The sequence below is a fragment of the Prunus persica genome, chromosome G5 (assembly GCF_000346465.2).
Source record: "Prunus persica cultivar Lovell chromosome G5, Prunus_persica_NCBIv2, whole genome shotgun sequence".
Lineage (NCBI taxonomy): Eukaryota > Viridiplantae > Streptophyta > Magnoliopsida > Rosales > Rosaceae > Prunus > Prunus persica.
Genome location: NC_034013.1, coordinates 12,462,337 through 12,479,375, shown reverse-complemented (window position 1 = coordinate 12,479,375; position 17,039 = coordinate 12,462,337). Strand labels below are relative to the sequence as shown.

The 17,039-nt window shown below is 36.5% G+C and overlaps 3 protein-coding genes across 5 annotated transcripts; 1 reads left to right on the top strand and 2 right to left on the bottom strand.

Moving 5' to 3' along the window:
- Positions 451-4,786, bottom strand: LOC18777354 (oligopeptide transporter 7). Of its 2 annotated transcripts, XM_007210283.2 has the most exons (7): positions 4,489-4,786; positions 3,906-4,417; positions 3,668-3,765; positions 2,294-2,863; positions 1,810-2,065; positions 1,523-1,705; positions 451-1,368 (listed from the first exon to the last, which is right to left on the bottom strand). In XM_007210283.2, the coding sequence occupies exons 1-7, from the start codon at positions 4,544-4,546 to the stop codon at positions 763-765; spliced, it is 2,283 nt and encodes a 760-aa protein (XP_007210345.1). In that variant the 5' UTR covers positions 4,547-4,786; the 3' UTR covers positions 451-762. The 2 variants fall into 2 exon arrangements, with proteins under 2 accessions (XP_007210345.1, XP_020420168.1); XM_020564579.1 differs by lacking the exon at positions 4,489-4,786 and having other exon boundaries at positions 737-1,368; positions 3,668-3,802; positions 3,906-3,998.
- On the top strand, positions 8,068-9,798 carry LOC18777065 (protein yippee-like At4g27745). 2 transcript variants are annotated; one of them, XM_007210479.2, is made up of 4 exons: positions 8,068-8,197; positions 8,606-8,668; positions 8,796-8,953; positions 9,335-9,798. In XM_007210479.2, the coding sequence occupies exons 3-4, from the start codon at positions 8,861-8,863 to the stop codon at positions 9,560-9,562; spliced, it is 321 nt and encodes a 106-aa protein (XP_007210541.1). In that variant the 5' UTR covers positions 8,068-8,197; positions 8,606-8,668; positions 8,796-8,860; the 3' UTR covers positions 9,563-9,798. The 2 variants fall into 2 exon arrangements, with proteins under 2 accessions (XP_007210541.1, XP_020419511.1); XM_020563922.1 differs by having other exon boundaries at positions 8,793-8,953.
- LOC109949174 lies at positions 10,173-13,704 on the bottom strand. Its single transcript, XM_020563921.1, has 3 exons — positions 11,335-13,704; positions 11,040-11,160; positions 10,173-10,923 (listed from the first exon to the last, which is right to left on the bottom strand). The coding sequence occupies exons 1-3, from the start codon at positions 13,363-13,365 to the stop codon at positions 10,679-10,681; spliced, it is 2,397 nt and encodes a 798-aa protein (XP_020419510.1). The 5' UTR covers positions 13,366-13,704; the 3' UTR covers positions 10,173-10,678.

Here is a 17,039-nt window from a genome sequence, read left to right as displayed (position 1 = left end):
GTTGATTTTTTTTTTTTTTTGGTTGATAAAATGGTATGGTTGATTAAGTTTGGATTTTGTTTAAATGTTATAGTTGTTATAGTTTAATACCATAATATTTATATATAAAAAATTAGATATGTATCAAAAAAATATTTAGAGAATAGATTTCTTTTGCGACGTTGGTTATAAGTCATTTCACCAACTAGTTTTTGATTTACTTCTTCTGAAGTCATTTCATCCCTACTTGATGTATGAAGGTACATAATTTTTTTAGAAAATCAATTAGCATCTCTTTGGTTGATCGTGTTACTTGCAAACCTCTAATTAGGAGACTCATTCATTTTTTTTCTAACCATCAAATAAGATGATTTATATAGTAAATTTTGTTTAACATGCACAATTTATTTGATGGTACGAACATTAAAATTAGAGATAAACGATCATTAAAGGAGTCTCTAACGATACATATACGCACAAAGATAATTATAAATACCAAAAGATAACTTACTATATCACACCAGTATGATTTCTGTAGCATCTTTCAATCTCGTAGGATTCTCCAACTTTTTTTGTTTTGTTTTTGTGAAACTTCTCCAACATTTTGTTGGACCAAATTCAAGCGTGAGTACTGCCCATGCACAAATTACAAATGAAATCCGTTGCTTTCCCCATTACAAACCAAGAAACCAACAGTTGACTGGAAAGAAATCATCCTATTTTCTATCCAACTATTGCAATTCTTTAAGAACGAAAAAAAAGAAAAAACTACATACAATTTCTTCAAGTGTAAACAGGGCAGCCTTCAACAATCACACCTTTAGCCGTAGGGCAAGTAGCCAAGGGGCACCCATCAAGGTCATTTCCCCACCAGTTAAGGCTAATGTCCTCCAACCCCAAGCTAAAATACAGAAGCACCCCCATGAAGGCAAGGCCAGCATCAAGTGCCCCAGAGAGCACATAATTGTGCCTCCTCCACCAATCTGGCCTATACCTATACACAACAAAACCAGACAGAAAACCCAAAATGATCCAAGAAGTGTAGTTGACTGCAGTTGCAGGTGGCATATTCCCTGTGGCACCAATTAGGACTGGCATGTTGATGAGCCTGATCCACTCTTGTTTTGGGAAGGCCTTAGCAGCTGCCCATACAACAAGGGGGGCAACTGCCCCACCCAAGAAGAACCAATTGATTGCCTCATATGTGCCCTTGTTACCAAATATTCTTCTAGGGCCAATCAAGCCCCATATGACTGAGGCATCATAGAACACTGTGTCTCCTGGGCAAGTCCACACTGATGATGTGTCCTCACATATGTCTGGGATGGTTTCCATCAGCCACCAAGCAGTGCCCAAGTAGACAATTGCAGCTATAAGGGTACCCACAACCTGACAGGTGAATTTTATTGTTAAGGATATTGGGATTGGAAGGAAATTATTAAGAAGAGAAATACAATTATACTATTTTTACGATATTTATTGACCACATTATGTGATTTGTGAATGCAGTACAAATAGCGGCACTAAAAAAATAGGAAGTGACCTGAGCCATGAACATGGTTCTAGGAGGGATTTTCATGTAGTGACCAAGCTTGAAGTCTTGCAAAAATGTGATGGCTTGTGTCATACTTATGTAGCCATACACCTTGAAGCACATATTGGCAACTGGGTAACCTGGGTATATATACCCAATTATATACTCAGTGATGATGTTTAAGCCTGGTGTCTGTCATTAGAAAGATGAACTGATTAATGAAGCAACAGATTAGTTAAAAGACTAAAATGTCCAACAACATTGGCTGCTAAGGGAAAGTACCAGAAAATGGGTACCTGATTTGTGATGGCTGTGATGATCCCAATTGGGAGGGTGAAGAAAATGGCAATAGCACAAGCTAGTAAAACACCCCACCAAGGCAACTGAAGCTGGTCATTGTAGTATTGGCAGGTAAAAATAGTGACTGCAATGTTGACCAAAAGTATGACCACAAACCACCACTCAGGCACTTGCTTATACCTCTGCATAAGTCTTGTGTGTATGTCCATTTGCTTCTCTTTGAAACTTGCTTTGCTTTGCTCCCATATTTCCCTACAAATACACCCATATGGCCAAAGAATGAGATTCTAAACACTGCCTAAACCAATTGACTCAAATGTGAAAAATTTAAGAGAAAATCTTCTTTATCATTGATTGTATACAATTATGTGTCAATTTTTATCATAATGTGATTCATAAAAATCAATATAGAGTTGTATACAACTAGTTCTAACGAAGATTTTCTCTAAACTTGAACATAGTGTATTGTTAAATTGTTACCTTCCATGAAACAAAGCAACATGTACAATTGTAGCAGTGAGTGCAGCAAAGCCAACGCCGTAAGTTATTGCAAAAATTATACTGAGGTAAAGCGGACCTTCTCGATTGTACGCGGCGGAATCAAGGTGGAAATTGGAGTCAATGATAGCTGTTATGTTGTATTCTTCACCATCTGATTTGAACATTGTGCTTGAAAAAATTGGGAAGGTTTTGGCTTTGTAGACATTAAACCAATAGCAAAACGGAGTCAATATGTACATGACAAGGAAAAAACCAGCAGCAACATTGGCTGTGGCAAACCATGGGCTTGCAAGTGGGCTTCCAAGGTAGGAGGAGATGGTTGACCAGTCAATCCCAACGGTTCCAATTCCAAGCCCATAAAGACCTGAGCCAAGCTGTTGGGCCAGGACACTTTTGGGGAAAATCCAACATATCCAAGAGAGGGAAGTTAGCATTTCAAAGAGGTAGCCAGGGAAGACATAGTAAGCAAAGCTGCAAATGAAGGCGATGAGGAAGAACTGTGTTCTCGTCACTCCTCCCTTTGGCCTTGCTTCTTTCTCATGGAGGGCCCTGTGGTAATGAAATTTTCTCACATTTTAGTCACTAAATAACGTGGCGTGTGACATGTTAGTGTTTTACTCAATAAATAAATGAGATTCGAGCAATACCGTCGGATATAAACAAATGTATATTTGTGGTTGGGATCTCAAATTTTAGGAGTTGTTAGGGTCTTTCATATTACCTTAGCTCAAGTCCAAGAACTAGTTAGTTAGAACTTGTGTTTTAGTTTTACAACCAAACCCATTATATAATGATTGAAAATGATTTTTTAATTTACAAAATACGTAAAAATGTATTATCTTTTTGGATAAATAAAAATCACATGTAAGTATTCTACATGAAAAAATGTAGACTGAGAGTAAAGATGCGCTATAATTGCAAATGATGATTTGTAATAGATGGACGACTGACTGTAGCATCTTTCCACAAAATCATTCATATATATATACAAAATATGTTATATTTGACACGAAAAACGTGAATAAATGTAGATAAAATTACACAGAGAAAATTACTAGCTCTGTCGCTTCATTATTTCGTGGCATGCATGAAATGAAAGACTGAAGGACACTACTTGAATGCAAACACCTACCTATCCTTTCTAAATTCTCATCCCCCAATCAAGATACCAACCAGTCAAAGGCCAATCAACTCCATTCCATGGCCATCCAAACACACCGGAATCAATGGAATATTCATAGTAAATTAAAAAAAAAAAGATATGACAAAATTAAACACACTATAATCTATTAACATACATATTATTTATATATATAGTAAGTAAAAATTAAAAGAAAAAGATGAAGGTATTACCTGAACAATGAAACTTGGACAAGGTTCGCTGGCCACCACATAGCAGCTGGCTCAACCAAGTACCTCCTGAAAATCCCAGCCCAACCAAACCCCAACACCTACCATTCAATTCAATTTCAAACCCCATCATGAACCCTAATCAACAAAATTTCAAAATATTCATCTTCAATTAAAGTCTACAAAACCAATATAATATATCTGGAAGAAGTTAACAAATTACTTAAATAAAAATATTAACCTGAGTTGTTAAGATAACAAGCAGGGACACAAAGAAGGTGATGTGCTTCTTGTAAAAAACTTTAACCACAGTAACAATATGAATGGCGTAGACAGTTCCAGCTCCGGAGTTGGCAAAGATGGTGATGAGGACATGTTCTTTGACATTGAAGGGTCCAGGGTTGAGGGTGAACTCCCAGCGGGAGCCTTTGAAGAAGGCATGGGTTGTGATTTTGGAAGCCATGAGCTGCCCCAGAGGCACCACAGCAATCTGGGCAGAGATGGCGGTGATCGAAAGAGGCTCTTTTCTGTACCAGAAGAACTGGTTGAGGAAGGAGAGGAGGATGCAGGAGAGGGTACCCAGAACCCACATTCGAAATGTTAGGACTGGGAGGGAGGGATCGTCTGTGGTTGGTACAGTCAGAGCAACCTGTTCCACTGGTGAGTTTTCTTCTTCTTCTTCTGGGTTTTTAAGTTTTGGTTGAGAAGATGAGGGCTGGCCATAGAAGTCTTCATCTTTCTTGTCCTTAGAAACTGCAGAGCCAGAAAACAAAATTAGAAAGAGAAAAAGGGGATTTATTGATTGATGGGGAGGGCTTGCTTACTGAGAGGGCTTGTGATTTCATGAGTGGATTCTTCCATGGATTCTGTGCTTTCTGTCATTCTGTGTGTCAATAGTTTCTAACATGTATATACGTTTTGTTTTTGAGGTGGTGGTGGTGGCGGATTAAAATTGAATGTTGAGGAAGGAGAATCTAAGGAGGTAGATAAGTATTTTCTTGGGTCATAACAAATTTTAGGGTATAATAAATTTATATCATAGCTAATTTAGATAATTACAAGAAAAAAATAATTAGTTAGCTAATTAGCTAGCAGGTTATTCTGAGTTGTTGCAGCTGCTCACCCACGTGGTGCTATTTTGTCTCTGTCTTTTTTTCTTCTATATACATCTAATACATACAGTCCCGATCTCTTGGACCACAGGAGTCCAAGAAATTTGTGGTCACTCACCGTTGGATGTAAATTCAACGGATCACTCAATCTTGAACTCCTTTTAAGAAACTTTTTTGAACCATTAAATTAATATCCAACGGTGAGTGACCATAATCTCTTGGACTCCTGTGGTTCAAGAGATCAGGACTGCTAATACATATACAAAGTTGAGAATATTAGTTGATCCTATTCAATTCAATCCAATACTAATCACCGATCTGCTCAACATTACTACAATTAAGCTTGATATATGTTTCTTCCACTGCCTAAAATATCCTCTCTTTTTTGAATCTATTGCACTCATGTACTGAACGACAAAAAATATGGCGGAAAATAGGAAGAATTTTGAGGGGTCCATTGACCATGGATAGTTTGTTTGGTAGTTGGTGACCAAAATAATAGGGTGCAGTGCAGAATAATACCTACCCTTCCTTCGATCAAAAAAAAAAAACATACCTACCCTTCCAAGGCCAACTGATTTTACAATTGCGAGTATAACTACATGCCCAATTGGAAAACGAATTGAAAAAAAAAAAAAAAGTGGAAGGTTTGGGAAAATCTATGTTCTAAAGTGCACTTTTCTGGTCTAGATTCAAATTATTCTTGAATCTCATAGAGCAGTGCATATGTGTGGAAGATACACATGCACCCACGTAAACTCACTACTAGCCGGAGGAAAATATTTTGAATACTTATGGTAAAAACTTTTTTACATGGTCATAACGAGGATATCTCAAGTCAAGCATATATTAATTGTTGTCAATTGACATAACTTAAATGCATCGGGATGTCACTATAGTTAGGTTACTTCTCCCATCATATACCACAAGTTTGTGACAGACAGCTCTGCAATTTTGGAGCTATTTTGAATGAAATTTGATACAACCAATTCACGGGTGGAACTACCTAGTGGGCTACACTAGACTATAGTCTAGGTAGTTTTTTGAAAAAGAAAATATTAAACATATATTTTTCATTAGCTGAGATTATCATCTTGTGGCTTCTTGGCTGTTTCTTACGTAAAGAAGTATGCAAGTTTGAAGTCCCACATGAAGAAATAAATATCATAATATCCTAATTGGTCTCACATAATGTAGTATCCTTGATTATAATAAACTCTATCAAAATAAAAATTATACGTGTGAAACTTAGCCTTAGCAGCAGTCCCAAAAAAATACATGATGTTTTTTGTATTCTTTGTTATGAAAGTCTCGTGGATAAATTTTTTATCTCTGACTCTCCAATTTTAATATTTTCATTGATTTGACTCCATAAGAGAAAAATTTGTCTAAATGAAATTCACCCTTTTACGAATAAGATGAAACAAAAAAGTCCCAAAGATATCATTTGATAGATAGGTTGATTAGCAACAACATGGATTCAGATGACAATAACAAAATATTTCAATTCTCTCAAGGATCCTAGGGCACAACTTCTATAAGTACACTTTTAATTATGTTGTTAAACATATATTCATGTTCATAATTTATTTTTTTTATTGCATCTAATATGTATATGTTTTATGTTAATTCTTACTAGAAATTAGTCACTGTAGCTATGAATTGCATGATTTATATGATTTAATGCATACTTTTGTTTTAGCCAAAAATTTAGCTAACCTATCCGTCGAAAATTTCCTGATTCCGTCCTTAAATCAATTGCCAAGATTGCCGAAGATGATGTTTTGGCATTATTGGTGGAAGGTTGTAACTTGCACGGATTTTATAATCTCCCATATAATGCCGTCGAATATCATGCCAAGCTGCTTCCTAAAGTGATAAGCAAATGATAATATGCAAGAGACCCAGCCTTTAACTTAAGGGGTCCCAAGAGCTATAGATGTCATCATCAACATACCAACCCGGCTTCCTAAATTGAGAAGCAAATAATGTTCATGAGACACTCCCTTTAATTTTATAAGGGGTCCCAGGCAGACACAATCATGTGAATAATTCTTCTCATTTCTTGCACATTTTGTTAAGAAAGATTAGGGTTTAAGTTAAAGGACTTGCGTGATCAAATATGGATAGAAAATAAAATTAGATAATTAAAATGCACTTTAATAGTACATATCTAATCGAACAGCTGTTATTCCATTATTCTTTTTTTTAATTTTATCTAACATCTATAAATAATGGAAAATAAAAAATAAAAAGCCTCGTGGAATATGATATTATCACATGATCCTTGAGGCTTTTTATACACATGAAATGATCAAATGATATTGTGGTCGTCTTTATATAACCCCATCTAAATCATTTCTCTTGTTTCCATTAGCAGATTGAAACCAATACTATAGCACTACGGACCTAACAACCTACCCCACTCACCCACCAAATAATGTTTGACATTTTTCTTTCTTATTAAAACTATCGAAATATTTTTACCCACAATTTTAATTCAAGATGTATATTTATCATAGTTTTTAATATTTGACACGTGTCTATAAGCATAATTATGATTAACTTTTTATTTTCATTTATATTATCATAGTTATGTTTAGGTTAAAGTGGTGAGCAAAAATCCTAAAAAAACTATCAATCTTCCAACGGAGTCTAGACGATAGAGCAGTAGAAAATGGCATTGACATGCATACTATAGATCTTAGGTTCGAACCCTCATGATATCTTAATTGTGTATGTAAGTTTAGACTATCACTTATACTCAAAAAAAAAAAAAAATCAAGATTACACAAGTTTTTATGTAACTGAAAGATTTGCGCTAAGATTTAAGGATCATAAAGCAAATTATGAATTAAGTTGTTATAAAATCAATTGTGTGTGAGTAATTTTTGACTGTTTATACATGAAAATTTTAAACCTTACACTTACGCTCATACATACAACTGCCCCTAATAGAATTCACAATAGATTAATGACTTTCACACCAAGCTAACAATTTCATGAATTTTGTTAACGTTAATCATCCACGTATTTTTAACCGTTTTGTTAATATAAAACTCACATTTTTTTAATAGTTAGGAATCGCCAAGGCAATCCATAATAGATTTGCCGACTGCCACACTAGACTGCCCAGAGTACTAGAGTGTTCCATATTTTTGGCACAACCGCTTCACTCAGTTATCAAATAAACATATAAATGGTAACTTTGTAATTTAGCGCCAAAGTGATGTCATTTTCTCAGGACAGCTTCAAGGCAACTTGTCATCTTCCTAATCAGTAAGTTTAGAACTCACCGAACTCCGACACCTCTCTCAATTACTATAAGCTCACAGTTTGTCTCAGAGAACCCTAAAACTCCCCCTCTCCCTCTCTCTCTTCCACAGGCATCTATATAAACCCACCATGGCACACTGGCCAGGTACAAATATTAAACCCTTAATTTTAATCTATGCATGTAATTCTCATATCTTCAACATTTCTGGCATTTACGGGCCTTTGCAGATGATCATTCCACTACCCATTTCATAATTAAAGAAAAAGTTTCGATTTTTTTTTAAAATTTTCAAATATTGGGTTTTTCTCCTTTAGCCAGATTCATTGTTAATTACTGGGTTTTAGCTATATGTTGTCCCTGATCTTGTGTGATTTTTGAAGTGGGTTTCTTTGTTAGCCTTTTACTTTTCTTACAGCAATTCTTTCTTTACCAATTGCCATTTACTTCTTTTTGGGCCTCATTGATGGCTTTGATTGATCACCGTTACTGCTTTTTATCATTGGTTTCAGCTGTTTGATCCTTTACGTAATCACTGCCCTGTTTTGTCAACAGGAATTGCGTCCAAGACTAGTTGATAGCCAATTTTATAGTGGACCAATATCTGGTGAGGAAAAGGTGAGCTTCTTGTTGCTCTTGAATTTTTGTATTTACATATGCTTCTTTTAGATTTTCAATTTTGATTGTACTAAAAAGTGATGCTGATTGCTGCTGTATCTGCAAATGTTTGGATGCCCTGTAGCAGAGGATCTTGAATTTTGTATAGTGGCTCAGGGGTCTGTGCTTTGCGCATCGTAATCTCGATTTCTGATGGCGGAATTTGTTGGGCCGAGGTTGTATAGTTGCTGTAATTGCAGAAACCATGTTGCCCTTCATGATGATGTCATTTCTAAAGCCTTTCAGGTGAAGAACTTTGCTTTTCTTTGATTAAGCTGTTGTGCTTCTTTTGATTTTCTGTCATTAAGAAAGAGACCTGCTTTGATATGCTAATGAGAATCTGTTCTTTAAAATGAAATGAATAGACGTTTACTTGTCACTAGATTTTGGATGAAATGAGGAATAAAAGTTTAGCCTTCGTGTAAGTTGAAATGAAGACTCATTCAAACTTGATTAGCCAAGGGAAGGAGGCAAGTAGTTGTTTTCTGTTTGGTTGAGGGTTTTTATGTTCTGCATTGTATTGATTTGGTTAATGTGTATATTAGATAGTCTTGTTCTGGATGTGACTATGATGAGAGGATTGCAAGAACATTACTTGATTCGACTATTTCTTTTCCTAAATCATAGGGTAGAAATGGTCGAGCCTTTCTGTTTTCACACGCAATGAACATTACAGTTGGGCCGAAAGAAAACAGACAACTCATGACTGGTCTGCACACTGTTGCTGATGTCTCCTGCTGTGACTGTCGTGAGGTGCTTGGTTGGAAGTACGAACGAGCCTATGAGGAAACGCAGAAGTACAAGGAAGGGAAATTCATACTTGAGAAATCAAAAATCGTCAAGGAAAACTGGTAGTATGTGTGGAGGCTTTTAGTTCATCTGTCTGCATGTCAAATGTAAGTGTATGGGGTGTTCATGCTTCTATTCATCTTGTTCAAGAAATCTCATCAATTGAAAATATCAATTATTGTTCCTTGTTGTGCATTCATTTCGTGTTCCTCGTGTGAATATTGTATTGGGGATGATTGATTTTGTTAATAAATTGTGAATAACTCTCAGTTTAGCTTATGGAATAAAATTTGAAATTTTGCATACAATTTTCTGTTCCACTCATTGCATATAGAACCTTCGTGTTTCGATGGATGCCAATGGGTTTTACACTTCAACAGAAGTTGATGATTGAATGTAGAATGAAGGGAAATAAGAACAAGAATTTGCTGATGAAGAATTACAAATTTGTGCTGGATAGGAGAAATCTGTTGCTAGTTAGGTGTTCCCGGGTGAAAGGAAATCACCACGAACACTACATAAACAAAAAATCTATAAAGCAGATCCTTCGTCTTCACTTGCAAAGTGTCAAAGTTCCACTATCAAGAACTCGAGGTTAAAAAGAGATTCTGCTTTAAGAGGAGGGAAAAAGAAGTGAAATTTGTCGTGAACTGACTACCGCTAACAAACCAACATATAATCACAGCAGATATAAACCTAAAAGCAAATGGATTTACAAAAGTTAAAAAATGACAAGAATCAAATGAATATTATAGAACAAAAGGAAATTAAAAACACCCTAGCAGGAAGTACACCAGTTAACTATTTTCTGTTTTGCTGTGTACCCTTTCTTTGGAATTTGTCCACAAGAGACAACTCAGACAAGGAACAAATGCTTGGCAAACTAAAAGTTTTCTATTTATACGAGATAGCAGAGTTCATTGCTGAGCTACTTCATGAACCATACAATCAGGACTGGAACCCTACCTACCTTTCTGAACCTTTACAGCATCGATCAAAACCGTACGTATCTGATCATAAAACTCTAACATTCTTGGCATATGAAGCAGAAGCACCATTGGATGCTTGCTCGTTTAGTTCCTTTCATCAGTACGAAGATGCCGAGTCCTTGATCCGAAATTAATTCACGCAAAATGCTGCAGGCTGTACCCAATGGTACAAACAAGATTATAGTATCCTTTATCACCTTCTCTCTTTCCTAGTAAAAATTTTCTCTTTATTTTCTTCTTTGTTGTCTTCCATTTTCTCTTTCATAGTAAGATTTCTCTCTTTCTTATCTTCTTTTATTTCTTCCTCGGCTGGGCCAACTGATATCACCTCTGTTTTAGAAACTATCTTCCTCAACTTAGTCGCTATTAGCGCTGGATCCAACTGTCCTACCACTGTTAGCTTTTGGTTCTTCGCATCCCAACTGGTCGAACTAACCCCTGTTCATCCAAATAAACAGAAAAATGAATGGAAAATACAAAAAGAAACTTATTTGGAATGCTTTGAATATTGAAGCTCCTCAAACAAAACTGAGCCAGAAAAGTTAGAATTATACCCTTTATGGCACAGACAGCTTTCATGACTTTCTTCATTGTTTTGTCATCAGCACTCACCTTCAGTTCCAACTTCTGCTGCATATATGTCTGTGTAGACTTGACAGGATTGCCAAGAGGAAACTAAATTGAAAGAAAGAGAGCATGTTAAAGTTGGAAAAGCACCTGAGCCATATTGTTAAGACTTAAGAGTAAGAACACAACTACACATACGAAAAGTAGAAATTTTAGAAGTAAGAACACATGAGGTATAATAAATCTTAGCTAGATGTTGTGCATTGCAAACTAGGAAATCACCTTTGTCCCAACATCCCTTGAAACATAAGAGCTTCTATCTCTTGCGGTGGATGCAGAGGAATCATGAAAATGAGCCATAGGGTAAGCATCTTCTGAAACATGAGAGATTTTGTCTTCCAGGTAGGATGTGGAGAAATCACGAAAGTAAGCAGTTGGATCGTCATCCATTGCTGTGAAGGAAGGTGCGGGAGAAACAGATACCAAGTCTTCATCGTCCAACGATTCAAAGGAGTATGCGCGGGAATGATGAGAAAGAGTCATGGTGCCTTCATCATAAATTGATTGCAAATAATATGGAGAACCAAATGTCGGAAATTCAGATCTTGATGTCACTAGAATCTTGTAATTTGATGTTTTGAAATTATCAAACTTGTCAAGAATGGGTTCTGATCCAGGCCAAACATCATCCAGGACCAACAGTGAAGGGTGCTGTCCTGTTTCCTTAAGAAATACTTGCAGCCACTTTAGTGCAATTGTGTCCTCTTGCAACTCAGGTATCTGAGAACCCTTGTGTTTAATCTGTTGATATAGCTTTCGTACAATAACTCTCAAGTTGGGCCTTTTCGAAACACGAACAAAGAAGATATTGTTCTTGAATATATCTGTAACTTCCTTATCTTGACAAATTTTGTTTGCCAATTTGGTTTTGCCGCATCCCCGAGGCCCGGTTAGCACAAGCGCTGACACCTCATCCTTAAGAAGCTCCCTCTTCAACTCCCTCAAGAGCACATCCAAGCCAATTGTAACCATTGAAGGTACATATTCAGTCACCTCATTTTCAGCATCCGGAGCTTCAAGTGTAGGCAACTTAGGTTCACCTATTCCCATGTCAGTTTGACCTTGTACATCTCCACTACCTTCGATTCGCTTCACACCGACCTCTATTTTTGCTGCCGAATCCAATGTCTCATTCACATCCCTTGTTCCCTGCACACTCAATCCAACTTCAGGCTGTGGGTGTTCAAGTACATCACATGAATCTTCAATTTCAGTTGGATGATTCTGTAATTGTACCGTACCACTCTCTTCAATTTGATCAATCACCTTCTCTATTTTACTTACGGAAACCAAGCTCTCCCTCACATCCCTTGCTAATTGCACTCTCAATATATTTAACAATCGTTGAAGTGATTCGTCCAATCCAAGAAGTTTGTTTGCATATTCATACCTTTTGCAGCTAGTCCACTGACGAACCTTGGAGCACTTGTGAAGTAGCTCCACACCCTCTTCCATTTGAAAGCTAACCTTTTCTAATTCCTCCTTTGGGAGATTCAATACCTTGTTATACGCTGCTATTTCTTCTATTAGTGGTTTTAACGAGTCTAGCGTGGATTTGACATCTTCGAGAGGGCGTTTAAGCATCATAGTCTTGTCCTTCACTCGCGCAACGGTATCAAACAACACTCCAAACACTGCTCCTAGAGTAGCAGCCCCTCCTACTCCGCCTAATGGCGCCACTTGATGCCCTCCATTCCCTTCGTTTCCTTGCTGTATCGTCGTGCCTGTGTTGCTTCCTGAAGACCCTCCCACATCCCCTGCTTCCTGCTGGACTTTCAGCAAATCTGACATTCTTCTTTCCAATTCATCTTGTTTGTCATGGATCTTCCTAGCCAAAAGCAAGACCTCCTTCACATCCCTTGCTTCCTGCAGCTTCAATATCTCTAACAGTATTCTAAGAGACCTATCCAAGTCAACAAGTTGGTCGCTGTAACTAGGCTTTGTGCAGTTGCAGCAGCTGCCCCATGCATAACAATTCCACATACCAATATTTGACAGCTTCCTAACAAGCACTATGCCCTCCTCCATTTGTCTTTGTAGGCTCTCGATATCGTCGTTCGGGAGGCCTAACTCCACATTATGATCTCCTATCTGTTGGACGATGCGCGGCCGTAGAGATTCTAGAGTGAATTTAAGATCTCCAAGGAGGGGTTTATACTGCAAAACAGTCCTGCCCATCGATTCCTTAACGACATCATACAGCGCTCCAAAGAGTGCTCCTATGGCAGCCCCTCCAACCAAAGCCAGTGCCATGGCCACAACAAAAACAATAACTCAGCGGTTTTTTTATATGTTTCAATCTAAACTTACTCAAAGAACTTTGCACATGTTTCAATGTAAAATCCTGCTCTACCTTATTGGGGATCAGTTGGCTTCTTCAGACCAGTTTCGCTCAAATCCAGAGGCCTTGATTAGCTCTTGAAGCTAACATGAATCTTGTGGGTCAAGAGACCCCATCCAGCCTCCCCGGTTTCTTGTTGGACTTTCTTTCCCTCGAAGAAGCTCCGATCACAGAAATCATCAGAGTTAGTCAGCTGGTCTCCGCTGTCTGGATTGGTCATATCCTCACACCACTTAACAGACATCTAACGGTGTTAAACTTCCACTATGCATATACTTATTTATTTTGTTTTATTGTACATGTGTACTCCTCTTATTGGCTACCTAGAGAGATTTGTAATTAATAACTCGATAAAAATTGCCACTTTCACTCTCTTTGGCTGTAACTATGTTAGTTAATGGATTTTGAAATTTGATGGCATGTTACAACTCTGAAATGGTTTGATGTGTTGGAAAATAAACAGTATGTAGGAGGTTATGGAATTTTTTCGTTGTAATTAGACTAATAAAGTTGAAAAAATGTATAAAAAAAATTGGATTCGGCTTCGGCCTAAACCGCCCAAACTAAATTGAATTTGAGACTTAATAGTTTGCTAATGCAGAATTACATGTATATGTGATTTAAAAGCCTGAAAACTAAAGCAAAAGATCAAATAAAATATTTGTTTACAGTAATTATTTTCACTTGCTCTCTCTCTCTCTCTTCTTCTGTCTTCTGATTTTGGTTTTTTAGCACACCACTCTCTCTTCAATTCGCTTGATCAATGAAACCAAGCCTTCCCTCACATCCCCAAACTGCTTCCTCACATTCCTTGCTAGCCACGCCCTCAGTATATTTAACACTCTTTGAAAATCTTGATCCAATTTGGTACATTCAATTTGAGTTTGGTTTTGTACCACACCACTCTCTTCAATTCGCTTGATCACCGTCTCTGTTTCATGGCACTTCCTCACCTTCCGTGCTTGCCGCATCATCAGGATATCTAAAAGTCCTTGAAAATATTGATTCAATTCAAAAAGTTTGTTGGTATATTTGTACTTTTTGCATCTAGCTTGCTTGTTGCACTTGCGAACGAGTTCTACACCCTTCTCTATTTGTATTCTAACAAATTCTAAGTCTTCGTTCGGGAGATTCAGCTCTGCTATCCCTATATATGGCCTTAAGAAGTCTAGCGTCAATTTTATATGTTGGAGGGGGCATTTGAACATGTTATTCTTGTGTTTCACTTCTACAACGGTATCGAACATCACCCAGAATAATTCTCCTACAGTTTGCCCATGCACTTTGGTTTCTTCTTCATTACTTGCTGAAAATTCTTGCACATTCCCTGCCGTTTGCACTCTCAGCAAGTCTAAGAGTCTTCTTTCCCATTCATCTTGTTCGTCGTCCGAAAGCGAGCACTCCTTAACATCCCTTGCTTCTTGCAGCAGCTTTAGCGTTTCTAACAGTATGGTGAGAGACTTGTTCAATGGGACAAGTTGGTCCATGTAACTAAGCTCTGTGTAGTTGCACCAATTGTACCAGATGCAACAGTTCCATAGACTAATAGGCTTTGATAACTTGACAAGAAGCCTTGTGCCCTCCTTCATTTGTCTTCCAAGGCTTTCTAATTCGTCTTTGAACAGACCCAATTTGACGTTGTTTTCATCACCCATCTGTTGGCTGATACGTGGAAGTAAAGTATCTAGTGTGAATTTGAGATTTTTGAGAAGGGGTCTAAACTTCTCATTGAAAACAGTCCTCCTCTTGCCCATCGCAACCTACTATCTAATCCAACGCAAGAAAAAAAAAAAAAATCAGAAAACTATATACTCGGTTTCAATCTAGAGCTTACTCGTAAACATTGTTAGTGTTTAAAATTGCGCTAAAGTTGAAATAAATACTACTTCAAACCCTCGAATTACAAGGACTCCTAGTCTAAAAACGAAAATAACAAATCCTAGCATCACTAGAAGAAAATTAAACTCTAGGAATCCTAGTCCAAAAAATAAAATAACAAACTCCATTATCACTAGGAGGAAATTAAACTCTTGGATGACTAGGAATCTTTAGGGCAAGTGAGTAAATCAAAATAGAAATGGGGAATTAAAATAGAAAATTAATTGGAAGTTCAACTAAAGAAACATGGCAACATAAAAATCAAATTGCTGAGGCCAGAGCCGACCTTGGCCCAGGGCTACCAGGGCTACAGCCCGGAGCCCAAAGCTGGGAGGAGCCCAAATTACACAAATGAACAAGGAAACACCAATGAACAAGGTTTTTTTGATCTAATAATTAAGCATATATACTTTGTGTTTGTCATTTTAATATCAAATCATTCTCATTCTTTGGATGAATAAAAAAAATTAGAAATTGTATTTGTCACCATTTTTGTTGTCAATCGGTTTCTCAATGGAATCATCTTTCGCAAACTACCTCTTAGGTATTTGAAAGGAGTCAAAATTCGAATTTTCCTCCATCAATTAAAAATAAATAAATCATCTCCTGATCAATAAAAAAAAGTATGAAACACATCTTTTTTGGTAAGAAATTATTGACCACATTGACCGACATGTTTTTGTTATTCTTACAGCTGACCACAGTTTTAAATGAATGGACATTATTTCATTTGATCTCATGGGTCCAATATGTACATGTTGGCCCAAAAGTTCATGTCCCGTCAATAGGAAGATCTCAGGGAAGAAATCAAAGGCCTAATTAACTGAATTTAATTTTATCAAATGGATTGACTAATAGACAAATACTGTTACATTTAAGCTCTTATTTTTCTGAATTTTGTTTCTTTATTGAAAATAAGTCAATTCTGCAATCGACTTGAAGTTTATCTTCTATCTTCTTCTATATATAAAGCAAAATGTAGAGAATGATAAAACATTCAAAATACCAAAAAAATGTCATTGGTTAGTGCAAATATTAAGAATTGAAATTATTAATTAAATGAGAATAATATGGTAAATTCACACTTTTTTATATTAAAAATTAAAATTAAAAACAAAATAAGATAATGGGTCCTATTTTTATAGAATACAAGCAGTGGTAGAGCCAGAAAATTTTCATTGAGGGAGCACCTCATATATTGAAATATATTTTTCTTTAGAGTGACAATGAAACTACTTTTTTATTTGATATAAAATCCCTAATTTTTGTACTCCATTATTTTATATATTATATTAACTATCTACTCAACATCGATCCTAGGAAAAAATCAAATGAAATGTAATTTATTAAAAATACACATTAAGAAAATTTGAACGGCAATTTACCATTACAAACTAAAGTACAACAAAAAGAGATATGAAAGGGGAGCGTGATAGTGAGAAAAGGAAAATTAAAAAAATACATGGGCACTTCAAAATTTGGTTTAAAAAGTATGATTATATTAATAATACAATAGCCTAAAATAGCATTTGAGATAGGGCAGATGCCCACCCTGGGCCTTAACTCCCTCCGCCACTGAACACAAGTACCCATTATATTTTTTAATTCTAAAATAAAAAATAAATTTTTTAAAAAAAAACTAATTGGCATAGGCTTTAGAGGCTAGTATATATAAAACAAAAAACAGAGAATGGTAAAACATTCAAAA

What these genes read in the sequence shown, in the direction of transcription:
- LOC18777354 (XM_007210283.2), bottom strand. Translation starts at nt 4,546, where the DNA reads ATGACAGAAAGCACAGAATCCATGGAAGAATCCACTCATGAAATCACA. An exon ending in TGAAATCACAAGCCCTCTCA is followed by an intron (nt 4,418 to 4,488) that starts GTAAGCAAGCCC and finishes CTGGCTCTGCAG; the next exon opens with TTTCTAAGGACAAGAAAGAT. An exon ending in TCACAGCCATCACAAATCAG is followed by an intron (nt 1,706 to 1,809) that starts GTACCCATTTTC and finishes TTCTAATGACAG; the next exon opens with ACACCAGGCTTAAACATCAT.
- LOC18777065 (XM_007210479.2), top strand. Translation starts at nt 8,861, where the DNA reads ATGGCGGAATTTGTTGGGCCGAGGTTGTATAGTTGCTGTAATTGCAGA. An exon ending in TCATTTCTAAAGCCTTTCAG is followed by an intron (nt 8,954 to 9,334) that starts GTGAAGAACTTT and finishes CCTAAATCATAG; the next exon opens with GGTAGAAATGGTCGAGCCTT.
- LOC109949174 (XM_020563921.1), bottom strand. Translation starts at nt 13,365, where the DNA reads ATGGCACTGGCTTTGGTTGGAGGGGCTGCCATAGGAGCACTCTTTGGA. An exon ending in CAAGGGATGTTGGGACAAAG is followed by an intron (nt 11,161 to 11,334) that starts GTGATTTCCTAG and finishes CTTTCAATTTAG; the next exon opens with TTTCCTCTTGGCAATCCTGT. An exon ending in AGCTGTCTGTGCCATAAAGG is followed by an intron (nt 10,924 to 11,039) that starts GTATAATTCTAA and finishes TTGGATGAACAG; the next exon opens with GGGTTAGTTCGACCAGTTGG.